The 23,532-nt window shown below is 50.4% G+C and overlaps 1 protein-coding gene across 2 annotated transcripts in view; it reads right to left on the bottom strand.

The window, feature by feature from the left end:
- The window catches only part of TBC1D9B (TBC1 domain family member 9B), a 50,525-nt gene extending 31,241 nt beyond the window's left edge, over positions 1-19,284 (bottom strand). The window contains exons 1-6 of one of the 2 annotated variants that reach the window (XM_003123648.4): positions 19,061-19,284; positions 15,280-15,390; positions 9,459-9,577; positions 4,604-4,832; positions 3,086-3,344; positions 1,520-1,727 (exon numbers count right to left, since the gene is read on the bottom strand). In XM_003123648.4, coding sequence (XP_003123696.1) covers positions 1,520-1,727; positions 3,086-3,344; positions 4,604-4,832; positions 9,459-9,577; positions 15,280-15,390; positions 19,061-19,178 — 1,044 coding nt within the window. In that variant the 5' untranslated portion in view covers positions 19,179-19,284. The remainder of the gene's footprint in view (positions 1-1,519; positions 1,728-3,085; positions 3,345-4,603; positions 4,833-9,458; positions 9,578-15,279; positions 15,391-19,060) is intronic. The other variant, XM_003123647.4, reaches the window with a different exon arrangement.

Here is a 23,532-nt window from a genome sequence, read left to right as displayed (position 1 = left end):
CACAAACTCAAGAGCCCACTGGACACCTGAGGGTGCGGCTGGCTCTGAGTGAGGAGCCCTTGTGAAACCCCCAGGCTGGGACACTGGACCTCCATCGTGACCAGCAGGACCCTGACCCAAAGGCACAAGATAGTCCTGCTTCCCAGCTCAGCCAGAGCTCTCTGCCATCAGGAATGTCAGGATTCAGCAGGAGAAATGGAGCTGGGCTTGAGCTGACCAGTAGCCAGCTCCCAGGCCCTAGGGCCAGGCCAGCACAGCACCCAGGACAAACCCACACACCTACTGGCAGGAGGGAGCATGGGGTCAGGGCCCTCTGAGCCCTCAGCCTGAGCTGTAGCTCCTTTAAGTCCCTTGCTTCTGACTTCCCTTGGGAAAACGGAGGCAGCACCCTGCCCCACACCTATTTGTAGCTACATCTACAACTTGAGGGCTTTGTATAAATGTCAGGGATATCTCAATGCTCTAGATTTTAAACAGAATCAAAATACTATGATTTGTTATAACTTAAGAACCTCACTGTGCTTCAATAATTTTTTTTTTCCTTCTATGGCTGCCCCAAGGCATATGAAGCTCCAAGGCCAGGAATCAGAGCCAAGCTGGCAATGCTGGATACTTAACCCACTGTGAGGGGCTGGGGATCGAACCTGCGTCCCAGGGCTCCCAAGACGCCGCCTATCCCATTGTGCCACACCAGGAACTCCTGCTTCAACAATTAAACAGCCAGTTTGCCTGGTTGGGCCATGAAGAAAAGAAGGCCTTGGGATCTGCCTTGACCCCATCAGTGTCTTATGTCTGGGGAGGAGGGGAGGGCCACATCTGTCACTGTCCATACCCTTCACTGTAGCACAGGACAAATGGCCTTGTTTCTACCAGAGTCACCATGGAAGCCCAAGAAACCTGAGAAAAAAATACCTCTGACAAGTGAGAACTGTCCCTCCCATCTGACAGGAGAAAGCTGACCCCACCCTTGACAGGTGAGAGTTGACTCCAACCTGTGTAGGTGAGAACTGACCCCACTCTTGAAAAGTAAGGGCTGAGTTCTGATGACTCTGCTAGAGCCTGAGCCACAGCCAAGGCAGGTGCTGCGAGAGGAACAATGAGGTGGCCTCTGAGCGGGACGTGGTGGGGCTGGCGTGGGGTCAGAGTCCTCCAGGTCCAGTCAGGACAGGGTTCTGCCAAAGTCCAACTCTAGGGCCCAGGAAGGCAGGACTAAGGACACCCACTAGGCTCTGATCAGGGAGGTGTGGCTCCTCCCTGAAGCTTCCTTATGTCCCACTGTGAGCTCTGCTGCCAGGCCAACGCCCACCCTGTCTCCCGACTGGGCAAGGTGACCCATGAGGGGGCATCTGTGCAGCATGCTCCTGATGGGGACTGGCGCAGGACAGATGCTTGGGGAAGCACTGAACCACCATGTACCCTCCCTATGCCCATCACCGAATCCTGAGGGGCTGCCCGGGCTGGAGACCCAGCCAGGTGCCCTGGCAGGTCAGGGCAGAACTGGTGCGGACCTAGGGCTCACCTCCCGCAGGGGTATGATAAGGTGGCAAGCATCCTCCTCCTTGCTGGCGAAGCAGATGTAGTTGCTGGAGATAAACATCTGGCCGGGGATGTGCACCTTGTTGAATGGGGTCCATAGGGTGCAGCCCGTGTGGCCGTCCAGGCGCTCGTCCCTGGGCAGCCGGAATGTGGCCTGGTAGCACTCGTTCTTGGCTCGAGCATCCAGGTCTCTGGGGAAACCGAGGTGGGGTGGGAGGAAAGGGGACAAGAGGTGGGGTTAGCACACCCATGAGGGGGCCTCATACCCTGGGACTTGGGCTTGTGGGGTACCTCCTGGGACAAGTCGTGCCCAGGGATCTCAGAGTTTACTGAAACACACACCCCGAATGGTCAAGTAGTAAAATGCGGACATCCATGTGACCAGCATGCCCTTGAGATCTGATGGCTTTGGGAGGTTGACGGGGTGTGACGTGTCGCTCACATGGCACTGGGGGTGGGCGGTGCCCAGAGGGTCCCTGCACCTGCCCTGTTGCTTCTCACTAGGAAGAGCCAGCCCCACCTAGAAACCCAGACAAGGGCCTCCTGACAGGTGTGGCGTTAGGACTTAAACACAGAGTCTGTTGCTTAACAGAAACGCACACTTGCCAGTCTGGTTGCTGTGATGCAGGGGCCTGGTAACCTGTTCCCACCCCTGAGGTGGCCCTGTCCTTGTAAACATCCTCTCCCTCAGCTCCAGGGGGTCTGCTGGCAGCCCGAGATGGGCCTGGCAGCCACGGCTTGCTGAACAGTACCAGACACTATCCAGTCCGGCCCTGCTCATTTTCCTTCTGGAAGGTTCTGAAAGCCACCCTGTCACTCACATCAGGAGAGTGACATCCTTGGACAGCGTTCTGGTCCTGAAGGCGCACCCAAGAGTCTGGGCCTAGGTCACAGTCTCCGGGCACATGGGTGTGAATCTGGCTATGGGACCCTGGGGCTCATGGGCATCTCTGAGCTCCTGGCCTCCCTACGGGCTTCCTAGGAAGCTACTACAATGGAGGAGTGAGAACAGAAGTCCTTGGAGGGGCCGGCTGCAGTGATTTGTTCATCCGTTTGCTGATTCCCGCAGGCAGGGTGGCAGGGACCACAGACCTGCAGAAGGCCGTCTCCTGGGGTCTGGGGCTGGGGCCATTGGGTCCTGAAGAGAGCTCAGGCAGTGCCCCCTGAGCTGGGATTCCCTCAAGACTGCTGGATGTGGCCCCTGGCTCTAGGCGCTGGGGTGACTGTCCTAGGGCTCACCAGCCACCCGCCTGTGGCTAAGGGACTGGAGCCTGGGGCAAGTTACTCTACCTCTCTGTGTCCCACCTCCCTGTCTCACACCTAGGAGCCTGCGAGCACCTCCCCATCACGGGGCTGGGAGAGGCGATGCATGCAGAACCCCCTCCATATCGGCAGTAGGTTTTTTAGACCAACACCTCTGTGAATCTCCTGATGCCTCCCCCACCCCAACTGTGGAAACCACCCCTTTACCCAGCCCCCTTCCCACACAGGAAGCTTGGGTAGGGTGAAGAGGGTAGGTTCCTACTGCAGGAGGGCAGGCACCACGTACCGTTTCAGAGCCGAAATTTTCTTGTGCGGCTGGGGGGGCCTGGGCAGCGCCTTGTCCTCCAGGAAGCCCTCGCTGTCCAGCAGCTGCCGCATGGCCAGGTTAGCCAGCTGCTCCATGAGCTTGAAGGTCTCAGTGATGTTGAGGAACATGGAGAAGAAGAGCTCCTGGTCCCGGGTGTCCACCCGGATGCTCTCAGGGAACAGCAGTGTGGCGTTCTTCTCCAGCCGTGTGACGTCCACCCACCGCACCACCAGGCTCACTGGATGCCAGAGGGGATAGACAGACCATCGGTCACGCCAGCTGGAGGGCTATGTAGACAGGCTCCTGATTCCCACCTGTGCCCAGAACCCACCTGGAGAAGCCGGGCAGCATTTACCTGCCCAGGCCCACCAACGGTGCTTGAGCCTGATTATGCTGGGACATGAGCTTCGCCAGGAGAGACCTGGCCATCTTGGGCCAACCCAATGCTCAGTCCCAAGAATCTCCTCGGTTGGCATTCCTGTCATGGCGCAATGGAAATGAATCTAACTAGTATCCATGAGGATACGGGTTCGATCTCTGGCCTCGCTCAGTGGGTTGGGGATCCGGGGTTGCAGTGAGCTGTGGTGTGGGTTGCAGACATAGCTCGGATCTTGCATTGCTGTGGCTGTGGTATAGGTCAGCAGCTGCAGTTCCGATTTGACCCCTAGCCTGGGAACTTCCTTATGCCACAGGTGTAGACCTAAAACGCAAAAAAAAGAATCTCGTCTATGAAGGTTTGCCCGCTGAATGGCTGAAGGATGACATCATGAGCGAGAAGAGGTGAGCTAGCTGAGACTCTGGACATGAGAAGCCCCACCTGGCAAGGGTGCACTGATGTGGGAACAAGTCACTACATGGTGTGACCCGCACAGAGAGGACACTGGCCACTGCCCAGGAGACACAAGGGTGGGAGAAAGGCAGCCTCGCTGGGCCCACAAAAGGCAACACCAAAGGAGTTCCCGTTGGGGCACAGTGGAAATGAACCTGACTAGGATCCATAAATAGCTGACACCCTGGGGGCTCTTTCTGGGGTGACACAGCAGCAGAGGGGGCTGGCTGGGCATCTGCCTGGCATCCTGAGGCCAGGGCTTCCAGTGGGGAGGCCTGTGCCCTCCACATCCAAGGCACCGTGTAACCTGCAGCGATGACGTGCGCCCTCGCATACCTGACTTGAAGGAGGGGCTGCTCTGGGCAGAGTCACTCTGTGAAGAACCGTGCTGGCTGATGCAAAAGGGACAGGAGCTCCCAAGAGCCACGTGATGCCTGGTTCAAGTCTGGGCGATCTGGTAATAGGCCACTGGGTTGTGGGGAGGCCCTCCAGACGGGGAGGGGGACAGATTATCCAGGGGCCGGGAGCCTCGGGAACTCTGGTGGTCTGGGGAGGTGGGACAGCTTCTGGAGGTGAGGTCAGGTCAGGAGGGAGGTGACAGCAGAGGAGCTGAGGATGATGGAACCAGCTGGGGGAGTGCAGGGGATGCTCCTGTCACCTACACTCACCCTCCTTGCCCAGCAGGAAGGAGTAGAAGCACAGGTGGTTGACAGTCAGGTAGAGCCAGCCCTGCCGGGGCACATGGCCCTTCCAGTAGCTGCAGGAGTAGTAGTTGACCAGCTTCTCCCCCTCGGGCATCCCAAACTGCTTCCGCATCTTCAGCTCGGCCTCCTTGAACTTCCCAGGGTCCTCGTCTCCCTGGGGCTGCAGGTTCTTGTTCTCTTCTGCGATGATGCCCTATAGGACAGGGGGACTGGTTCCTGGCAGGCCCATGGGTTCCCACGGCCCCAGGGAACTCAGGCGGTGGGACTCTTGGATGTTGGCCCAAGGGCCACAGGCAGGTAGGTCCTGTCAGCTACTCTGGGTGGTACACGTTCGAGGCACGCAGTCAAGGCCCATGGTTGAGGTCCATGGTCAAGGCACACACAGGGTCAGACACATGCTGGGCAAGTTCCCCTACCTCTCTGAGCTATTATCACTCAGAGCAAGGATTTTTAAATTAACATTTTAGTTATTTTAATGTAAATATCTGAAAAATATATCAATACGGTAAACACACACACACAAATAGTAGACAAGTATGTTCAGTGAGAAAGGAGGCTCCATTCATTTTCCCCCCTGTTGTAGCCACTTAGCTGCCTTCCTCCCAGACATGTAGGCACTGGTGCACCTCTAGGCAAATACACACTGTCTGCTCTTTCTTTACCCGAATGCAGCCTCGCTGTGGCACTGCTCTGTGAAGTGCATTGCTTCACGGTCCTGGGGGACAATCTGTATTTGACCCTGCCCCACCCCCCATACCACCAGGGGCTCCTTGCCTCTTGCTGGAGCTCACAGAGCAGCTTCAGGACCCAGCCGGCTCAGAGTGTCTCTATGCTGGGTCCTGCTAGCATCTTCACTGGGCTCAGGGTACCCAGAGACATGTACCTGGGCCAACAGCCAGCCCCAGACCTCCTGGGGTAAAACAAGTTCTCAACGCACTCAGCTCAATATGTACATGCACGTTTTCCAGGAGGATGATCACTTGATAAACTAAGGGAACTCAAGGCAAGGGGTGTGGCCCTGGCGGCTGTTTCTGTTGAGCCTCCTGGCAGCCTCGAGCTCCTCCATCCATGGGCAGGCAGAAGAGCCAGGATTTGAGGCGAGGACCCAGAGGTGAGGTGTCCCCCCATCTCAGTACAGCCAGCACGACTATGTTGCAACTCTGACATCTCCTCTCTCTCAAGCTGCCTGTGGTGTCTCCCCAGGAAACCACTGCAGGAATTAGCTCTATGCCTGGGAACGATGTTCTGACAAAGCACCCTCCTCATTATTAAGGCCCTGCCTCCGTCTTCTGCTGTCCTCAACTGGACCCACCAGCGGAAAGCACAAGGGGGGCCCCAGAGAGCCTGTGGACCATCACTGGTGCCCTGTCCCTTCAGGCCACCTTCCTGGGTCTCAGCTGGCAGCACCTCATTCCCCTCGGCTACACCTGGGAGACCCGTGACCTCTGCTTTGAATGTCCCTCTGCTTTCTCCATTGGACTCTACTCAGGAGTAATGGTCCCCACCAATGGAAATGAACGGTCTGCCTCACAGGATTGGGATTTTGTTTGTTGGCTGATAGAAGCGAACTGTAAAAATCAAAGGGCAGGAGCTCCCGTAGTGGCGCAGTGGTTAATGAATCCGACTAGGAACCATGAGGTTGTGGGTTCAGTCCCTGCCCTTGCTCAGTGGGTTAATGATCCAGCGTTGCCGTGAGCTGTGGTGTAGGTTGCAGACATGGCTCGGATCCCGCGTTGCTGTGGCTCTGGCGTAGGCCGGTGGCTACAGCCCTGATTCGACCCCTAGCCTGGGAACCTCCATATGCCGCGGGAGCAGCCCAAAGAAATAGCAAAAAGACAAAAAAAAAAAAAAAAAAAAATCAAAGGACAGATCTGAAATTACTGATTCAATTTTTACAATAGTTTCAGGCCTGTTCAGGTTTCCTATTTCTTTCTCAGTCTCAATTCAAGTTATGTAGTAGACCGAATAATAGTCTCCCAAAGATGCTGAAATCATAACACCCAGAAGGGAGGAGACTAATTGACTGACTGAAGATGCCATGCTGCTGGTATTAAAGAGGAAGGAAGGAGGAGTTCCCACTGTGGCACAGTGGGTTAAGAAACTGACTGGAGCGGCTTGGGTCACTGCTGAGGTGTGGGTTTGATTCCTAGCCTGGCGCAGTGGGTTAAAGGAGCCGGTGTTGCTGCAGCTACAGTATGGGTGGCAGCTGTGGCTCCAATTCAGTCCCTGGCCTGGGAACTTCCATATGCTGAGGGTGTGGCCATTAAAAAAAACAACAAAAAATTTTGTGCTTTAATTTAAAAAAAGAGGAAGGGGCCAAGAACCATGGAATACAAGGTTCCTAAAAGCTGCAAAAGTCAAGGAAATGGATTCTCCCCTCAGAGCCTACAGAAGGAACACTGCCCTGCCAACACCTTGATTTTAGCCTGTGAGATCCATTTCTGACTTCTAACCTCCAGAACTCAGATAAGGAGTCTGTGTTGTTTTAAACCACTAAGTTTATGGCAATCTGTTATAGTAGAAACTGGACACTAAATCACATTATTTTATTTGTTTTTAGGCAAGAAATAGATTTATTAAGATGGGACGCTTGTGAGAGATGCAAGTGGGCAGGCAAGGAAGCTCTGCTTAAAACATTATTTTAAAAAAGTGGCTATCTTGTCTCAAGTCTTAAATTTATGGATTTAAAGCTGCTTATGGCATTCTCTCTCTCTCTTTTTTAACCCTGCTTTGTTAAAAGCGCTCTCATGTTTCATTTCCAGCATTGCTCATTTGAGGTTTCTCTCTTTTGTCCTGGATCACTTTTGCCACAGGTTTATTTACATTTGAGAGCTGCTTTTGGATCTGTTGCTCCTCCGTGTCATTCCTTCATTTTCTATGGAATTAACTTCTGCCTTTTGTTACAGACATACCCTGGAGATACTGTGGGTTCAGTTCTGAACCACGGCAATAAAGTCAGTATCAAATTAAAGTGAGTCACATGAATTTTTTGGTTCCCCAGGGCATACAAAAGTTATGTTTACACTGTCCTGTGGCTTATTAAATATGTCACAGCATTACATCTTAAAAAAATAAGGTACCCATCTTAATTAAAAAATACTTTATTGCTAAGAAATACCTACCATCATCTGCACCTTCAGTGAGTAGTTATCTTTCTGTGATAACTGCATTCCTTCTTTCTAATTCCCCAGCTTCTCTGGTGTTCTTCTAACTTACTGAGTTGGACATCTGACTCATTAATTCTCACCCTTTCTTCTTTTTGTCATATTATAAAAATAAGATTTAAGGCTTTAAATTTCCTTCTCTGTGCTGCTTTTGCTGCATCACACAAATTCTGATGTAAAGTAGTATTTCCAGAATTGTTCAGTTCTTAGTATCTTCCTTTTTGGGGGGCTTTTTGTCTTTTTAGGGCTACACCCGCGACATATGGAGGTTCCCAGGCTAAGGGTCCAATTGGAACTGTAGTGGCTGGCCTATGCCACAGCCACAGGAACGTGGGATCCAAGCCACGTCTGCGACCTATACCACAGCTCATGGCAATGCTGGATCCTTAACCCACTGAGGGAGGCCAGGGATCAAACCCACATCCTCATGGATCCTAGTCAGGTGCACTAACCGCTAAGCCACGACAGGAGCTCCTCCAGTACTTATAATTTCCATTTTTGCTTTGCCCCATCTAGAACTTTGTTCTGATTTGTTGATTAGTTTGTTGGGGCCTACCATAAGAGAAACATTTAATAAGTTGCTGTTATTATTACTATTGCCTAGCTAGCTCATTAGGAGAGTGAAGGCTTCCCTCTGCTCCCTTTGCCTGTTTTCCTGGAGCTAGAAATCGGCCCTCCCTGAACCCCAAGTGCATGGAGAACTGCTGAGGAACTCTTAGGCTACCCGCCCAGGGCTAGGAGGTTCTGGCGTAATAGAGTCACAGGGGATGTTGCCCAAAGTAAGTCTGCATCATCAACCTTTGGCTCAGTAAGAGTCCTCTGAAGAATCTACCCTAAGGCTATAATCTAACAGAAAGAAAAAGACACACATACACTCAGATTATAATGTTAACTATTCCCTAAGGAGGAAGCAACCTAAATATCATCGTGATAAAAACTTTTACATATTGCTAAAATCTTCAAAATTATTTTGAAAGCTGTAAAATTTTCCACTAAGAATACCACACATGACTGACTAAGGCCTCAGAATAGAGAATGCTCAGCACAGTGTTCACATAGAAAGTACTCAACGAATGCTATGCTAGCAGTATTAGCACTCTCATTTTGCAGAGGCAAGAACAGCTACTTCCCCTCTTACCATGGGACTGGGAGGAAATGTTTCCAGTTTTTTTTTTTTTTTTGCTGACAGTGTTGCAGAGAACATCCTGAGACACACATCCTTCTGCACATATGAATACACTGTAGGGTAAATTTCAAAAATGGACTTGCTGGGTCAAAGTGTCTGTGCATTTTGAAGTAATGTGAGTTTTATAACAAAAACACACTTCAAACTATTCTATCATTTCCAACTTCTTCCTCGTTTGGCCAAGGAACTGGCCATCAGAGTTGTGTATCTGCATATTTGCTCTAAGGCCCTTTGCAGGGAATGGAAACCCCCAGCTAAGCTTAGTCAGACACCAGGGGCTGGCCAGAACATGGGGCCTGCACACAAGTTCAAGTACCCCTTTCAACATCAAGGGAACTGGATCCACTTCGTTTCCATCTCTGTTTAAAAGACCTACACCATGCTGCCTGAATGTCGTTGAAGATAACCTAGGAGAATACTGCTAGCCCAGAGAAGAGAGTAAGAACCAGGAGTGGAAAGTGAATCTTACATGTATCTTGCCCTTGACGAACGTGGTAATATCCTCCTCATTGTCAAAGATGGACAGAGTCTGAAGTAAGTTGTTTTCCAGCCATTCCCAGTGTTTTGTGATTTCTTTGCGGGAAGAACCTAGGGGAGGTTTGGTGGGGGGAAGAAAAGGAAAATCATAAAATTATCAGGCCTTAAACATAAACTCAGGGAGTTCCCATTGTGGCTCAGCAGTAATGAACCTGACTAGTATCCATGAGGACACAGGTTCGATCCCTGGCCTCGCTCAGTGGGCTAAGGATACAGCATGGCTGTGAGCTATGGTGTAGGTCGCAGATACAGCTCGAATCTGGGGTTGCTGTGGCTGTGGTGTAGGCCGGAAGCTGCAGCTCCGATACAACCTCTAGCCTGGGAACTTCCATATACCATGGGTGTGGCCCTAAGAAGAAAACAAAAAACAAAACAAAACAAAAAACTCAAGGAGAGATTAAAATGTATGACCTAATTTGCTATATACCCAAGGGACTACAGTCTTAGAGCTGCTTACTCTTTCCTTAAATTTTATAGCAAAAGTCATAAATGGTCCCAATAAAAACAAAAACACAACAAAAATTCAGATAGACTTACAAAATCACGAGGAAAATAAAGCCTCAACTTTCCTCTAATACCAAGAGTGAGAGCGACCGCTAGTTTCCTCTGGGTCCTCCCAGATAGAAGTCTACACACCTGCAGGTTTGCTTACTTATTTTTCTTCGATAAAAGGACTTGATAAAGTCTTCCACATAAAGGCGATTAGCCAAACGCGGTCAGACTTGGCATAAGGGACTGCAGCTCCCCTGAGAAGCCACGCATCCAGGGAGAGCAGCTGGAGCTTCCCGCAGCTCTAGGCAGCTGGCTGGCTGGTTTTTACTGGGCAGACCAGAGACTCCCGTCCCTCTCTCTCAAGCCAAGTGCCCCACTGGGCCTTTGCCTGCAATGCTCCTCCTCCTCAACCCAGTACACATCCCAGCCGGGATCCTGTCTCCTCCAGGATCCCCTGTCTGGCCTTTTTGGATTCAGGCTGGCCCCCAGTGTCCCCCCCAGCTAGAAGGGGGTCCCAGTCCTCCTTGGGGAGGGGCCCCCAAAGGCACTGAAAACCCATGGAAATGGAAACCCCAGAGAGGCAGCCCAATGCCACTCCCAAAGAGTGAGGCAGCAGTTTTCTCTGCCTTTGTCAAGGAATTGGGAAAAGGGGCTCCAGAAGGAGGAGTGAGGGGATGAGCAAAGTCCCTGCCTGGCCTATCTTCTCCGCCCCCTGACGCCCCATTTTTGGGGGCTTTTCATGTGCCTGGCATGAGGTTTGCATTTAACTCTTTCTTTCTTTTTTTTGGCTGTGCCTGCAGCATGTGGAAGTTCCCGGCCAGGGATTGAACCTGTGCCACAGCACTGACTCAAGCTATGGGTCCTTAACCACTAGGCTACCAGGGAACTCCAAGAACTCCTTCTTGAATGAATTAATGCAAGAATAAGAAAAGGAGTGAAGGCTCTGCTTCCTTCTTAGTGCCCTGGGGTGGGGCAGTCTGTAGGCTGCAAGCACCTAGAAGGCCCAGCTGATTCCCAGACCATGGAAAGGCCCATACGCTCAGCACAGAGGGAGCCTTAGTGAAGACACGAGCCCAGCAGGGCTGTGGACCACAGACATGTTTTGCTGGGCACCCCATTCTTTCCTTCTTGGCTACAGCTCTCCCACTAGCGGAAGACTCAGCCTTGACCCCAACCTGGCCAGGCCAAGCTAGTCCCTGTCGTCTCCTCCAGCCCATGCACCTGCTCACTGCTCTGTCGCACATGAGTCCAGCCTGTATGGTTAAGGTTGACTTGTTTGCTTCTTTACATTTACCAGCAGCTCACTATCCTAACAAGCAATTCCTCAGAAAGACCCTCCCCCATGAGCCTGTGGGAGCCTGTGGAGATGATTAAACCCGGACTCATACAACTAAGAGCGATAATCATGACAACAATTAATCATAAACAGAAATTCCTCCTGGAAGTTCCTAAACCATCCATAATTTCTTTCATTTTTCTCTGCATATCTATTAAGGCATCTTTTCCCAGGGACACAGAGGCCAAGGTCTAGCTGTTAGGGAAAGGGATCTCACTCTCGCTCGCTCTTTTTGCCAAGAACCTCTATTTGAATTTGGAAGTTGAATTTGCCTGTGATACAACTCTACTGTGTTACTCCCTCTCACACGCAGCCCACAACAGAGGAATCTTGTCTCCGATGAAGACTGTGTGCCTCTGTCTGCACTTTAATAATAAACATTCATACATATTCACTTAAAAGAATTATTAGTTAAAAGCAATTCCATCTTCATTTAGTACTAAGTAAGTACAAATCATGCTATCTATAAGTCAGGCACTGGGAATAAAAAATATCATAGCTGATTAAATTCTTAAGTGCTATTTCTGCCTTCCAGAACTCTTCATGGATTCTCTTGATTCTTAGAGTACCTCAGAGACAGGTACTTCATTATTTTCATTTTATAGGATGAAGCTGAGGCACAGAGAGGTTGAGTAAGTTGCCCAGGTCACCTAGCTGGGAAGAGACTAAACCCTAATGCTAATCCAGGCTGCCTGGTGCAGAGCCGGCCCACACCCTCAGGGAGTCGCTGGTCCAGTGGGCGAGCCGGCGCGTCTTCAGTGCCAAAGTATCGGTGGAGATGAGGAAAGTCCAGGGGGTAAGCGGGCGGGTATGTGGGGCTGTGACATCTGGGAAGGTTTTCCCTAGGATGGGACATCTGGGCAGGGACTCAACAGAGCAGGAGGAGGTGATGTGGACGTGGGGGGGACGCTGCAGGTCCACCAGCCAGGACAGGAGTGGTTAAGAACTTAGGCCCCGCTGGTGCCCTGTCTGGCTGAAGGCCAGGTGTGAGCTGGGGGTGGGGGGAGGAGGACAGAAACGGGGGCAGGCAGACCCTGAAAGCCCTTTAACGGCCAGCTAAGGAGTCAGGGTTCCCTGGCAGGTGTCAGTGGGATGGTATCCGGCTTGGAGAGCTGAAGAGATGGGGTGGGCAAAGGAGGGAGGCCTGGGCAGAGGCCAGCACAGGTGAGCCCAGGGCCTGACCAGGGCAGGGGCTCTACCTTTCACCAGGGTCCCTCCCCAGGCCCTGATGCCACCAGTGGGGTTCCCAGCTGGCCCCCCCTCTCCCCACAGAGAGGCTGCTCTCACTGCCACTGCCCCCATCCCACTGCTCCCCGAGAAGGAACACCCTGAGACAAAGATGAATATCCCCAGGGACCATTTTACTTTACTTATTTTTTATTTTTTTGCTTTTTAGGGCTGCACCAGCAGCATACGGAGGTTGCCAGGCTAGGGGTTGAATTGGCGCTACAGCTGCCAGCCTACACCACAGCCACAGCAACACCAGATCCGAGCCTCATCTTCGACTTACACCACAGCTCATGGCAACACCGGATCCTTAACCCACTGAGCAAGGCCAGGGATCGAACCTGCAACCTCATGGTTCCTAGTCGGATTCCTTTCCTCTGTGCCACTATGGAAACTCCCTCAAGGGTCCATTTTAGGGCAAAGCCCAGGCACACACCACAGGAAAGCCTCTCGCTCCTGCAAGCACCCCACTCAGGCTCTACAACCGGGAGAGCAGGGAGCCTATAAAGTTTTCCGCTCGACTTTGTGCAAACTCAGCTTTCTAAGCCTTCATTTATTCATTCACACAAAGATGGAAGACACCTGTGTCTAGGGCTCAGTGAGGAAGACGACGGCCTCCTAGCCCAGCACCCATCTGTAAGCAGAGGCTGTGCCTGGTCTGGTGTCTTCAGGCCTGACCCGCACTGCCCCGGGCTGGGGTCCAGCTGTGAACATTCTCGTCACTTCTTCTCAGGTCTCTGAGGAAAATCATTATCCCGGGGGACAGTGACACTGGCTTCTAGCACAGAGAGGTACTCAGCACAATGGAAAGGAACAGGTGCTCTGGTCTGATCTGCAGTTCTGTGTGACCCTGGGCAGGTCACTCACACCTCTGGGCCATAGTTACCTCATCTTCAAAAGAGGGAAAACCAAAGTTCTACCTTCCAGAAATGCTGGGAGCTTTCTGTGCGGGGCATGCAGGAAGCGCTGTCTGTGTGTGGTGCCCACTGGAAGGGGACTTCCTCCTGGACTCCCGGGAGGCAGGACGTGTCCTCTTCAGAGGACAACTATGGCTGGTTCTCCTTCCTCACAGGTTATGTTCTACAGGCTGGATTTGCCAATGCTGTTCCTAGGGCAGGGCTAAGTTCCTGTGAGCCTCTGGCCCCAGCATTTCCATCAACCGATCAATACGCTACTTTGTCTTATATGTCTTTCTGTTTAAAGGCACCCTATTATTTATATATATATATATTTTGCTACACCCATGACATGTGGAAGTTCCCAGGCTGGGGAATGAACCTGTGTCACAGCAACGACCTGAGCCGCTGCTGTGACAATGTCAAATCCTTAACCTGCTGCACTACAAGGGAAGTCTCTTTAATATATGTTTTTAATACCCTAGCATTGAACTCACCGCCAGCAGCGCTGTAACTCATGCCTGAAGGAAGTTCATCTGACTTGCATTTTCTCCTTAAGGCACGTCATGGTTTTTCACACTTAAAAACATCACACAGCACCTCAGCACTGTTTGGGGCCATTTATTTTTTTTAATTAAAAAAAATTTTTTTTCTTTTCTTTTCAGGGTGGCACCTGCAGCATATGGAAGTTCCCAGGCTAGGAGGTGAATCAGAGCTGCAGCTGCTGGCCTATACCACAGCCACAGGCATGCAGGATACAAGCTGCAACTGTGACCTGTGCCACAACTTATGGCAATGTCGGATCCTTAACCCACTGAGCAAAGCCAGGGACTGAACCTGCATCCTCATGCACACCATGTAGGGTTCTTAACCTGCTAAGCCACAATGGGAACGCCTGTTTTGGACCATTTTAAACAGCAAAGTCACCAATAAAAACCACAAAAATGCAAAAAGTATGGCACTTAGACTTCTGAAAGGAGAGTTGTTTATGGTTTGGGAGCTGAAACAAAAAGGCAGAAGAGGAGTTCCTGTCATGGCTCAGCAGAAACAAATCTGACGAGTATCCATGAGGACACAGGTTCGATCCCTGGCCTTGCTCAGTGTTAAAGATCCGGCGTTGCCCTGAGCTGCAGTGTAGGCCACAGATGCGGCTTGGATCAAGCACTGCTGTGGCTGTTGCCGTGGCTACCAGCTACAGCTCCGATTCGACTCCTAGCCTGAGAACCTCCATATGCTGCGGATGTGGCCCTAAAAAGACAAAAAAAAAAAAAGAAGGCAGAAGGAAGCCTTGTTCCACCTCAGCTGGGAACCTGTCTGGTGACTCAAATTTTTCACGGCTCTGTACATGGACATTCCCAAAAATGTCCACAAATGACCCCCTGAAATGGTTCGATGTGGGATCTGAGCTCCCAGACCAGGTACCGAACCCCAGTCGCAGTGGTGAAAGTACTGAGTCCTAACCACTAGACCACCAGGGAACTCCTCAGATAACATTTAGGGAGTAGGCAGATTCAAAAATATGTAGTCCACGAATAATGACTGTCTCCACCTTGAGAAAAGGTTAGCAGAACGGAGACACTGCCCAAGGCTGAGCTCTCGGAGAGGCACAGGGCTTTGTGGGGCCCATCCGAGCACAGCGGAGTGGCCTTCCTAAGCTGGGTGCTGGCCTGGGCTGTGCTGTGGCAATGAGGGGACAGCATTGGATTCTCAGTAGGTCATGTCCAACCCAGGAATGTAGGCTGTGTCCCCTCCCTCTCTGGGGCAGGTCCAGCCCAGCACCCCTTGTGATTCAGGGCACCTACCGCATGCCACTGTCCAGTAGACCTGAGAGTCCTGGGTCTGGTGCAGGATACGGTAAGGGGCCACCCGGGCGCTAGAGTCCAGCACCACGTCCAAGGTGCCCACGAGAAGACCTGGCAACAGGGCAGAGAGAGAGAGGAGGTTGAGGGAGGACTGTTGCTGAGAGCTGAGCCTGGTGCAAGCAGCCAGGTCAGCAGTATGGCTCCTGAAGTCCCATCTCAGAGGGGGGACCACCTTGTATCACCCTGGTCTGTTCAATTACTTCTTTTTCCTCAAAGGCCTTCAGCTGGTATCTGATACTTATCAAAAAAACTCCCTCCTACTTCTTCCTGGAAGCTTCTGCTTATCCTCCTGACACTTGCAGGCAGGGGCAGATGCAGGTTTTATGGGCCCAAAGCTTATACACTCTGGGGGGAGTCTTCTTCAAGTAAAATGCAAACAAGGTTTGGAAAACAAGTATTTCTTTTCTCTTCTTTTTTTAGGCCGCACCCTCAGCACATGGAGGTTCCCAGGCTAGGGGTTGAATTGGAGCTGTTGCCACCGGCCTACACCACAGCCACAGCTACACAGAATCCAGCTGAGTCTGCGATCCACACCACAGCTCATGGAAACACCAGATCCTTAACCCACCGAGTGAGGCCAGGGATCAAACCCACGTCCTCATGGATCCTAGCTGGGTTTGTTTCCACTGGGCCACACTGGGAACTCCTGGAAAACAAGTATTTCTTAAGAAAGCACAACAGTTACAATGAAAAACCAAACCAAACCACAAACATCACCAAATCCAGAAAAATAATACAATGTGTCTTATTAACTGCCAGACACATCTCTTAAGATGTTTTCTCTCACATTTTTGGCCTTGTATCCTTATGTCTTTTTCATAAGACAATGATTTTGTAACATCATTTTCCGCATCAACAACAGGAAGATAATGGAGCCTCAAAACTCACGACTGAATATGTAAATTTTAAGAACTGTCCAATTTAGGAAAACATTGATCCATTTTTTCCCATCTCTGAACTGAAGCATTTTAGAGTATTTCAAGTCTTCCTTCTCATCAGGCACACCCTTTGACAATGTCCCTATTTCCCCAACGAATTAGAGGAAATGTCTACCTTTACCACTGTTTGATGCACTCCTCTTCATTAACTGAATTATCAGGCTACAGAAAAGCCTGTTCATTGTTCCTAGTTGAAACTTATTTTTTCCTTTTAATGAAATGGTACTTTTGTTATGATCTGAAAATATTTTGTTACCATTTTCCTGTTGCTATCAGAATAGTTTCTATTGATTTTATTGCTTAACTTGAACACTCCTGTTCATATTCCATTTTTTTTCTGTCTTTTTTCTTTTTAGGGCTTTTCTCTCACATAAGGAGGTTCCCAAGCTAGGGGCTGAATCGGAGCTGCAGCCGCTGGCCTATGCCGCAGCCGCAGCAACGCAGGATCCGAGTGACCCACACCATAGCTCATGGCAATGCTGGATCCTTAACCCACTGACCAAGGCCAGGGATCAAACCTGCAACCTCCTGGTTCCTAGTCGGATTCATTTCTGATGCGCCACATGGGAACTCCTAACTGCAAGGTTATAAAATGTCTCTCTAAATTGCAGTTAAAGTGGCATATTCAAGCATTAGTGTCTGGAGAAAAGTTTTTAAAAACTTTTTTTTTTGTCTTTTTAGGGCCGCACCCACAGCATATGGAAGTTCCCAGGCTAGGGGTCTAATCAGAGCTGTAGTCACTGGCCTATGCCAGAGCCACAGTAATGCCAGATCCAAGCCGCGTCTGCAACCTACATCACAGCTCATGGCAACTACTGACTGGTATCCATGAGGACATGGATTCGATCCCTGGCCTCACTGTGAGCTGTAGTGTATGTAGGTTGCAGACACGGCTCGGAGCCTGCATTGCTGTGGCTCTGGCATAGGCCGGTGGCAACAGCTCCAATTCAACCTCTAGCCTGGGAACCTCCATATGCTGCGGGCATGGCCCTAAAAACACACACACAAAATTTTTTTTCATTTTAATTTTTACTCTTCCTGTTGAGGTTTCTCTTCTAGTTCAAGAAATTTTAATTCCTATATTGCTGGCATATCCATATTGCACTTAAAACTTTTTAAGCTCGTCACACTCAGACTCTCCAATGTTTTAAAAAGACAGCTTGAATAAAACCACATGACTAACTGTTCCTCCCCCAAGCACACAGCATTCAGGAAGCCATGATGTCTCTAAAGGCACAGGGAAGGCCATGGCAGAGGCCACAGCAGGACTCACCAAACCTAGCTGAACAGAGAGTTCAAGGAGCAGTTCCCTGGGGAGACCTGGGGAGCTCTGCCTTGGGGCCAAGGAGAGGTGAGTGTAGTGGAAAGGGCCTTCCTTGCACAGGAAGGGAGAGCACAGAGGGACCCACCCACCTGCTGAGATGACCTGTGAAAACTCAGAGCAGGCACTGGAATCTGACACACCAGTACGCTGATGCAACCAAAGCTGCTAGCCACCCAAGCCTTGCTTTCCTGCATGGGCTTGGAGTAGCCTGCGGTTGACCATTGGTCAGTCTTTCTAGAGGCGCTGCTGTCTAACCTCCTCTGAACAGCCTAGTCTAGGAGGCAGATCCAGCACCGGCTCCTGTGATTCTAGAGGCTGTGGGCAGGGAGCTCAAAACACTGAAGGGAACAGTTTTCTTGAGAATGGTACAGTCTCTTCCACATCAGGAGATGTGACTGGGGAGGCAGGGGAAGAGGTCTCCCGTGGGAGGCCTCTGTCTGCATGTGGCAGGACTGTATTAGTTGTTAACGTTTAAAATTAGGACATTTCAAAGAAAATTCTCTTGATAATTGGAAGACCTGGCAACACTGGGCCTGAGGTCCTGAATGGCAACAGTAGGCCACTGGAGGACTGCAGGCACTGGTCTGGCCCTAAGACTGACCCAGTTCTGCCCGAGCAGTGCGTCGGGGCAGGTCCTGGAGCGTGAGGGACTTGGGACAACACCTGTAGAGGGAACCCACACGTGGACATCCTCTGCCACACACCCCAGAAGGTGCCTGTCTGGTCCAGTCCTGGGTGGTGTCCAGACGGGCAGAGGCACCTTGGCTAGTTCTCCAGAACACAAAGACTGGTAATGTGGCTAAGTCTCGGTCTGCAGCCCCATCACACCAAGAAGCAGGAAAGGTGGGTGAGAAGCTGGAGGGATGGGGGCCCAAACCCAGGAGCAGCTCGGAGGAACTCTGATTTTGCTAAAAAGGTAATTCTTTGGTGAACTGGGAATGAAGGAGGCCAAAGGAAACGAATGCTTGTGTCACTTGCCCCCTCCGAGGCACTTAGGGAAACTGAGGCAGAGGACAGGAAGATCTTTCGGACTTCCAGCTGGGAAATCCCATTCCAGGAAGCTGCACACGCCTCCGCTAAGCTCCGGGAAGCTCACAGGCAGCCGATGGGCAGAGGCCGCCGCCAGCCTTCTCCCGGCAGCCCTGGCTGACGGAGGTCTCCCCACTAGCCATCTAAATCAAGTGCATCTGTCTGGCTGAACCTCCGACCCGGTCCTCACCTCGCGCCACCGCGCCCGGTCCCTGCGTCCCACCCCCGGTGCGCATTCCCACCTCCCGCCCCCACTGGGGCCGGGCCTCGCGTCCCCAGGCCCCGCAGCGCGCGCTGACCTGCGCGTCCGCAGGGACGCGCCGAGGCCCGGCCTGTCCCGGGGGTGTTGCCCCGTTCCCCGCCGCCCGGCGCGCCCTCCTCGCCCGGATCGCGGCGGCGCTCACAGGCCCGGCCGCGGCGCGCCTCTCACCCGTGAGCCCGCCGCCCTTGCCGTGGCCCCGGCGCCGCTGCAGCACAAAGAAGGGGTTGGCCCGCTCCGTCACCCACAGCGCGTTGGCCACCAGCACCTCCTCCGGGCCCAGCCACATCGTGCGACCGCTCGCACAGGGCCGAGGCCGGCCAGGCGGAAGAGCCGCCACCGACGCCGCGCAGAGCTTTGCGGGCCGGGCGGGGCGGGGCGGGGCGAGCGGGCGGCGCCCCCTGGCGGCCGCGGGAACCAACAGGACCTCCGCGCTCTCTGGGCGCTCAGCTCTCCCTTTCCGGCCGGCCCCGCCCACTCCCCCCCCGGCCTCCGGCCACAGGGTTACTTAACCCGCTGTGTCCGTCTACCACTCTTTCTCCCCACAGGCCCCAGTGCTCAGTTCACTCCCCGGGCCTTGGGACTTTGGTCAGATTGTCTGAGTTCACAGTGCGCAGACAGCAGGGCTCCCGGCGTTCTGTAAAAACGCATACAGGGTTTAAGAGGAAAATGTAAGGAAATAACATTTAGAAATACATTTTTGGCTGATTGTGCAGGGCAACCCAGTGTGTGTTAACATTGGAAAAAGCGGCTGGAAAAGGGTTAGTTGATTGTGGTAACTCAGAATGTTGACACTTGGGCCTGCAACGAATTGAACCTGGGGAAGCCCTGAGGCTGAAAGGGTCCTCAGAAACCAGTGCAGTCCCCTCACTTGTTGGATGGGGTCAATGAGGCTGGAGTAGGAGGCAGGGCCTGGCCTGGGACCGGCGGAGGTTTCTGCACTGGCGTGTGATGAGACCACAGAGCTGGCCGGGGATGTGGATTCCTGCTCTCCCAGTGCTGGCCTGTAGGGGTCGACCCCTCCCAGGCCAAACCTTGACCCTTTTGAGTGCACGCTGTTAACTCCTTCTGGGGCAATAGGTGTGAATCCACAAAGTCCAGAATTTGGATGCAGGATCACCCTGCTGGCCTGAGGCCTCCAGAATCCGAAAGGGGGCTCTTTAGAATCATCCCAGAGGCTTAATATGGTTTTTGAATTGGGTTTCTGTCACTGGCATTCAGGAATCTAATATGATAGATGTAGGTATAAATAGGTGGTTTCATGATTGACAGCCAGAATGATTTAAAAGTCTTTTGAGATATTGCTTGAGACTTTGAATCAACTTCCAAGATGCAGAGGCTGGTTTTAAGACCTTGGAAGTTTAAACTAATAATGTGGCACTGGGGTCTCTGGGGAGTAATCTACCCTCAAGAATTTGAAAGTACAGTTTACCCTTGAATAATCTGGGTTTGAATTGCTCTGGACCATTTATATTCCCACTTTTTTCAATAGTAAATACTACAGTACTGTGTGATCAGTGGTTGGTTGAATCCTCAGATACAGAACTGTACATATAGAGGTAACTTGGATTGGGAAAGACAACTAAATTATACTCAATTTTTGACTTGGAAGAGAATAGGTGCCCCTAACCGGAGTTGTTCACAGGTCAACTGTGCTTGTTAACACCCTGAGGTGAGGTAAAGGGCTATTTTGTTCCTGGATTCCACTGGCTCTCAAACTTCAACATGCATCAGAATAAGCGGCAGGGCTTGTTAAAACATAGATTGCTCAGAGTATTTGCATGTCTAACGAGTTCCTAGGTAATACTGATGCCATGAACCTGGAGACCACCTTTTGAGAACTATTTTTTTTTTTTTTGTCTTTTGTCTTTTTTAGGGCTGCACCCATGGCATATGAAGGTTCCCAGGCTAGGGGTTGAATCAGAGCTACAGCTTCAGACCTACACCACAGCCACAGCAACAGCAATGAGGCATCCGAGCCTTCTCTTCGACCTACACCACAGCTCACGGAAATGCTGGATCCTTAATCCACTGAGCAAGGACAAGGATTGAACCTGCAACCTCATGGTTACTAATTGGATTCGTTTCCTCTGCGCCACGATGGGAACTCCTGAGAATGATTCTTTATCAGAAGAAAAGAACACTTAGGATGTGCTAAGCCTACTTCACCCCCCTTTATTTTCTAAGATAGAATTCACATTCCATAAAATTCACTCTTTTAAAATGCATCGTTCAGTGATTGGTAAGGTTGTGAAACCATTATACAATCTGTGAAGGAGGGAGTCTGGCTTCTGGAGGAAAGCAAAGCCCTGATGGGACCAGGCTGAGAGAACACAGCACTCTAGGCTGAGAGGTAGCAGTGGAATTCCAGAATATTTTCATTACTTCAAAAATAAACCTCTTAGCCTTTAGCAGTCACTCCCCATTCCCATCTCCCCCTCCACCACCGGCAACCACCAAGTCTATCTCTATCCCTATTGGTTTGCCCATTCTGGACCTTTCACATAAATGAAATCATACAGCATGTGGCTTGTTGTGTCTGGCTTCTTTCACAGAGCTTAATGTGTTCAAAGTTCACCATGTTGTAGCATGTGTCAGTACTTCATTCATTTTTATGGCTGGATAATGTTCCATTATATGGATAGACTGCATTTTATTATTTATCTATTTTTAAAATATTTCAAGATAGTGATTTTATTATTTTATTTTATTTTGTCTTTTTGGGGCTGCACCCGTGGCATATGGAGGTTCCCAGGCTAGGGGTCGAATTGGAGCTGTAGCTGCTGGCCTATGCCACAGCTCACGGCAACGCCAGATCCATAGCCCACTGAGCAAGGCGAGGGATGGAAACTGCATTCTCGTGCATGCTAGTCAGACATGTTTCCATTGAGCCACAGTGGGACCTCCCAAGACAGTGATTTTATTTCCTTAAGCTATATACCCAGAAGTGGGATTGATGGATTGTATGGTAGCTCTGTTTTGTTTTGTTTTTGTTTCTGAGGAAATTTTATGCTGTTTTCCATAAGGTTTGTAGCAATTTACATTCCTACCAGCAACGCACAAAGGTTCTCTTTTCTCCATATCCTTTTATCTCTTTTTGCTTTATTTTTTTTCTTTTTGGCCACGTCTGTGACATGTGGCATGCAGAAGCCAGGGACTGAACCTGTCCCACAGCAGCAACTCAAGCCACAGTAGTGACAATGCTAGATCCTTAACCTGCTGCACCACCAGGTGATTCCCTTTCTCTTTTTGATAATAGTCATTCTGACAGGTATGAGGTGATGTCTCACGGTGGCTCTAATTTGCATTTCTCTGATTAGTGATGTTGAGCACATTTACGTACCTATTGTCCATCTATGTGTCTTCTTTGGAAAAATGTCTTATCAGGTTCAAATGGGCACATTTTTCACATCAGATTATTATTTTGCTATTGAATTTTATGTGTTCCATATATACAGAACACACACACACACACACACACACACACACACACACGTATGTATTTTAAGGCTGCTCCTTCAGCATAGGGAGGTTCCCAGTCTAGAGTTCAGAGCTACAGCTGCTGGCCACAGCCACAGCCACAGCCACAGCAACGCAGGATCCGAGCCTCATCTGTGACCTACACCACAGTTCACGGCAACGCTGAATCCCCAACCCACTAACCGAGGCCAGGGATCAAACCCGAATCCTCATGGATACTAGTTGGATTCGTTTCTGCTGCACCACAATGAGAACTCCCTTCCTTATATATTTTTAATACTAACCTTCATCTGACATATGGTTTGCAAATATTTTTCCCATTCCATAGGTTGATTCTGTTGCTGTGTAGAATTTTTTGGTTTGATGTAGTCCTATTTATTCTTGCTTTTTTTTTTTTTTTTTTTTTTTCTTGCCAAGACCAATGTCAAGGAGCCTTTCCCCTATATTTTCCTCTAGGAACATTATGGCTTCAAGTCCTACATTTAAGTCTTTAATCCATGTTCAGTTAATTTTTGTGAGCAGCCTAAAATGGTGACTAGTTTCAATCTTTTGCATGTAACTATCCAGTTTTCCAACACCATGGATGTATCACATTTTATTTATCCATCCATCAGGTGAGAGTCATTTGGTCATTTCCCCTTTTGGGCTATTATAAATAACACTGCTATGAACATCTGGGTACAGGTTTTTGTGTGAATATGTTTTCAGTTCTCTTGGGTAGATTCCGAAGAGTGGAATTGTTGGGCCTTATGGTAAAGCTATGTTTAACTTTTTGAGGAACTGCAAACTGTTCTCTAAAGCAGCTGACCATTTCACTTTCCCACCAGTAATGTATGAGGCTTATAGTTCCTCTGTATCTAGTCAACACTTGTTACTATCTTTTTTACTATCTTTTTATTACAGCCACCCTAGTAAGTATGACGTGGTATCTCATGTGGTTTGGATTTGCATTTCCCTAATGACTTACGATATTGAGCATCTTTTCACATACCTGATGTTCATTTGATGGTCATTTGTACATCTTCTTTGGAGAAATGTTTATTCATATCTTTTGCCCATTTAAAAATTGGGTTATCTTGGGAATTCCCATTGCAGCAGTTGTGTTAACGACCCAACATTATCTCTGTGAGGATCCAAGTTTGATCCCTGGCCTTGCTCAGCAG

The sequence above is a fragment of the Sus scrofa genome, chromosome 2 (assembly GCF_000003025.6).
Source record: "Sus scrofa isolate TJ Tabasco breed Duroc chromosome 2, Sscrofa11.1, whole genome shotgun sequence".
NCBI lineage: Eukaryota > Metazoa > Chordata > Mammalia > Artiodactyla > Suidae > Sus > Sus scrofa.
The sequence above is the reverse complement of the archived record's forward strand: the minus strand, read 5'-3'. Positions and strand labels throughout refer to the sequence as shown.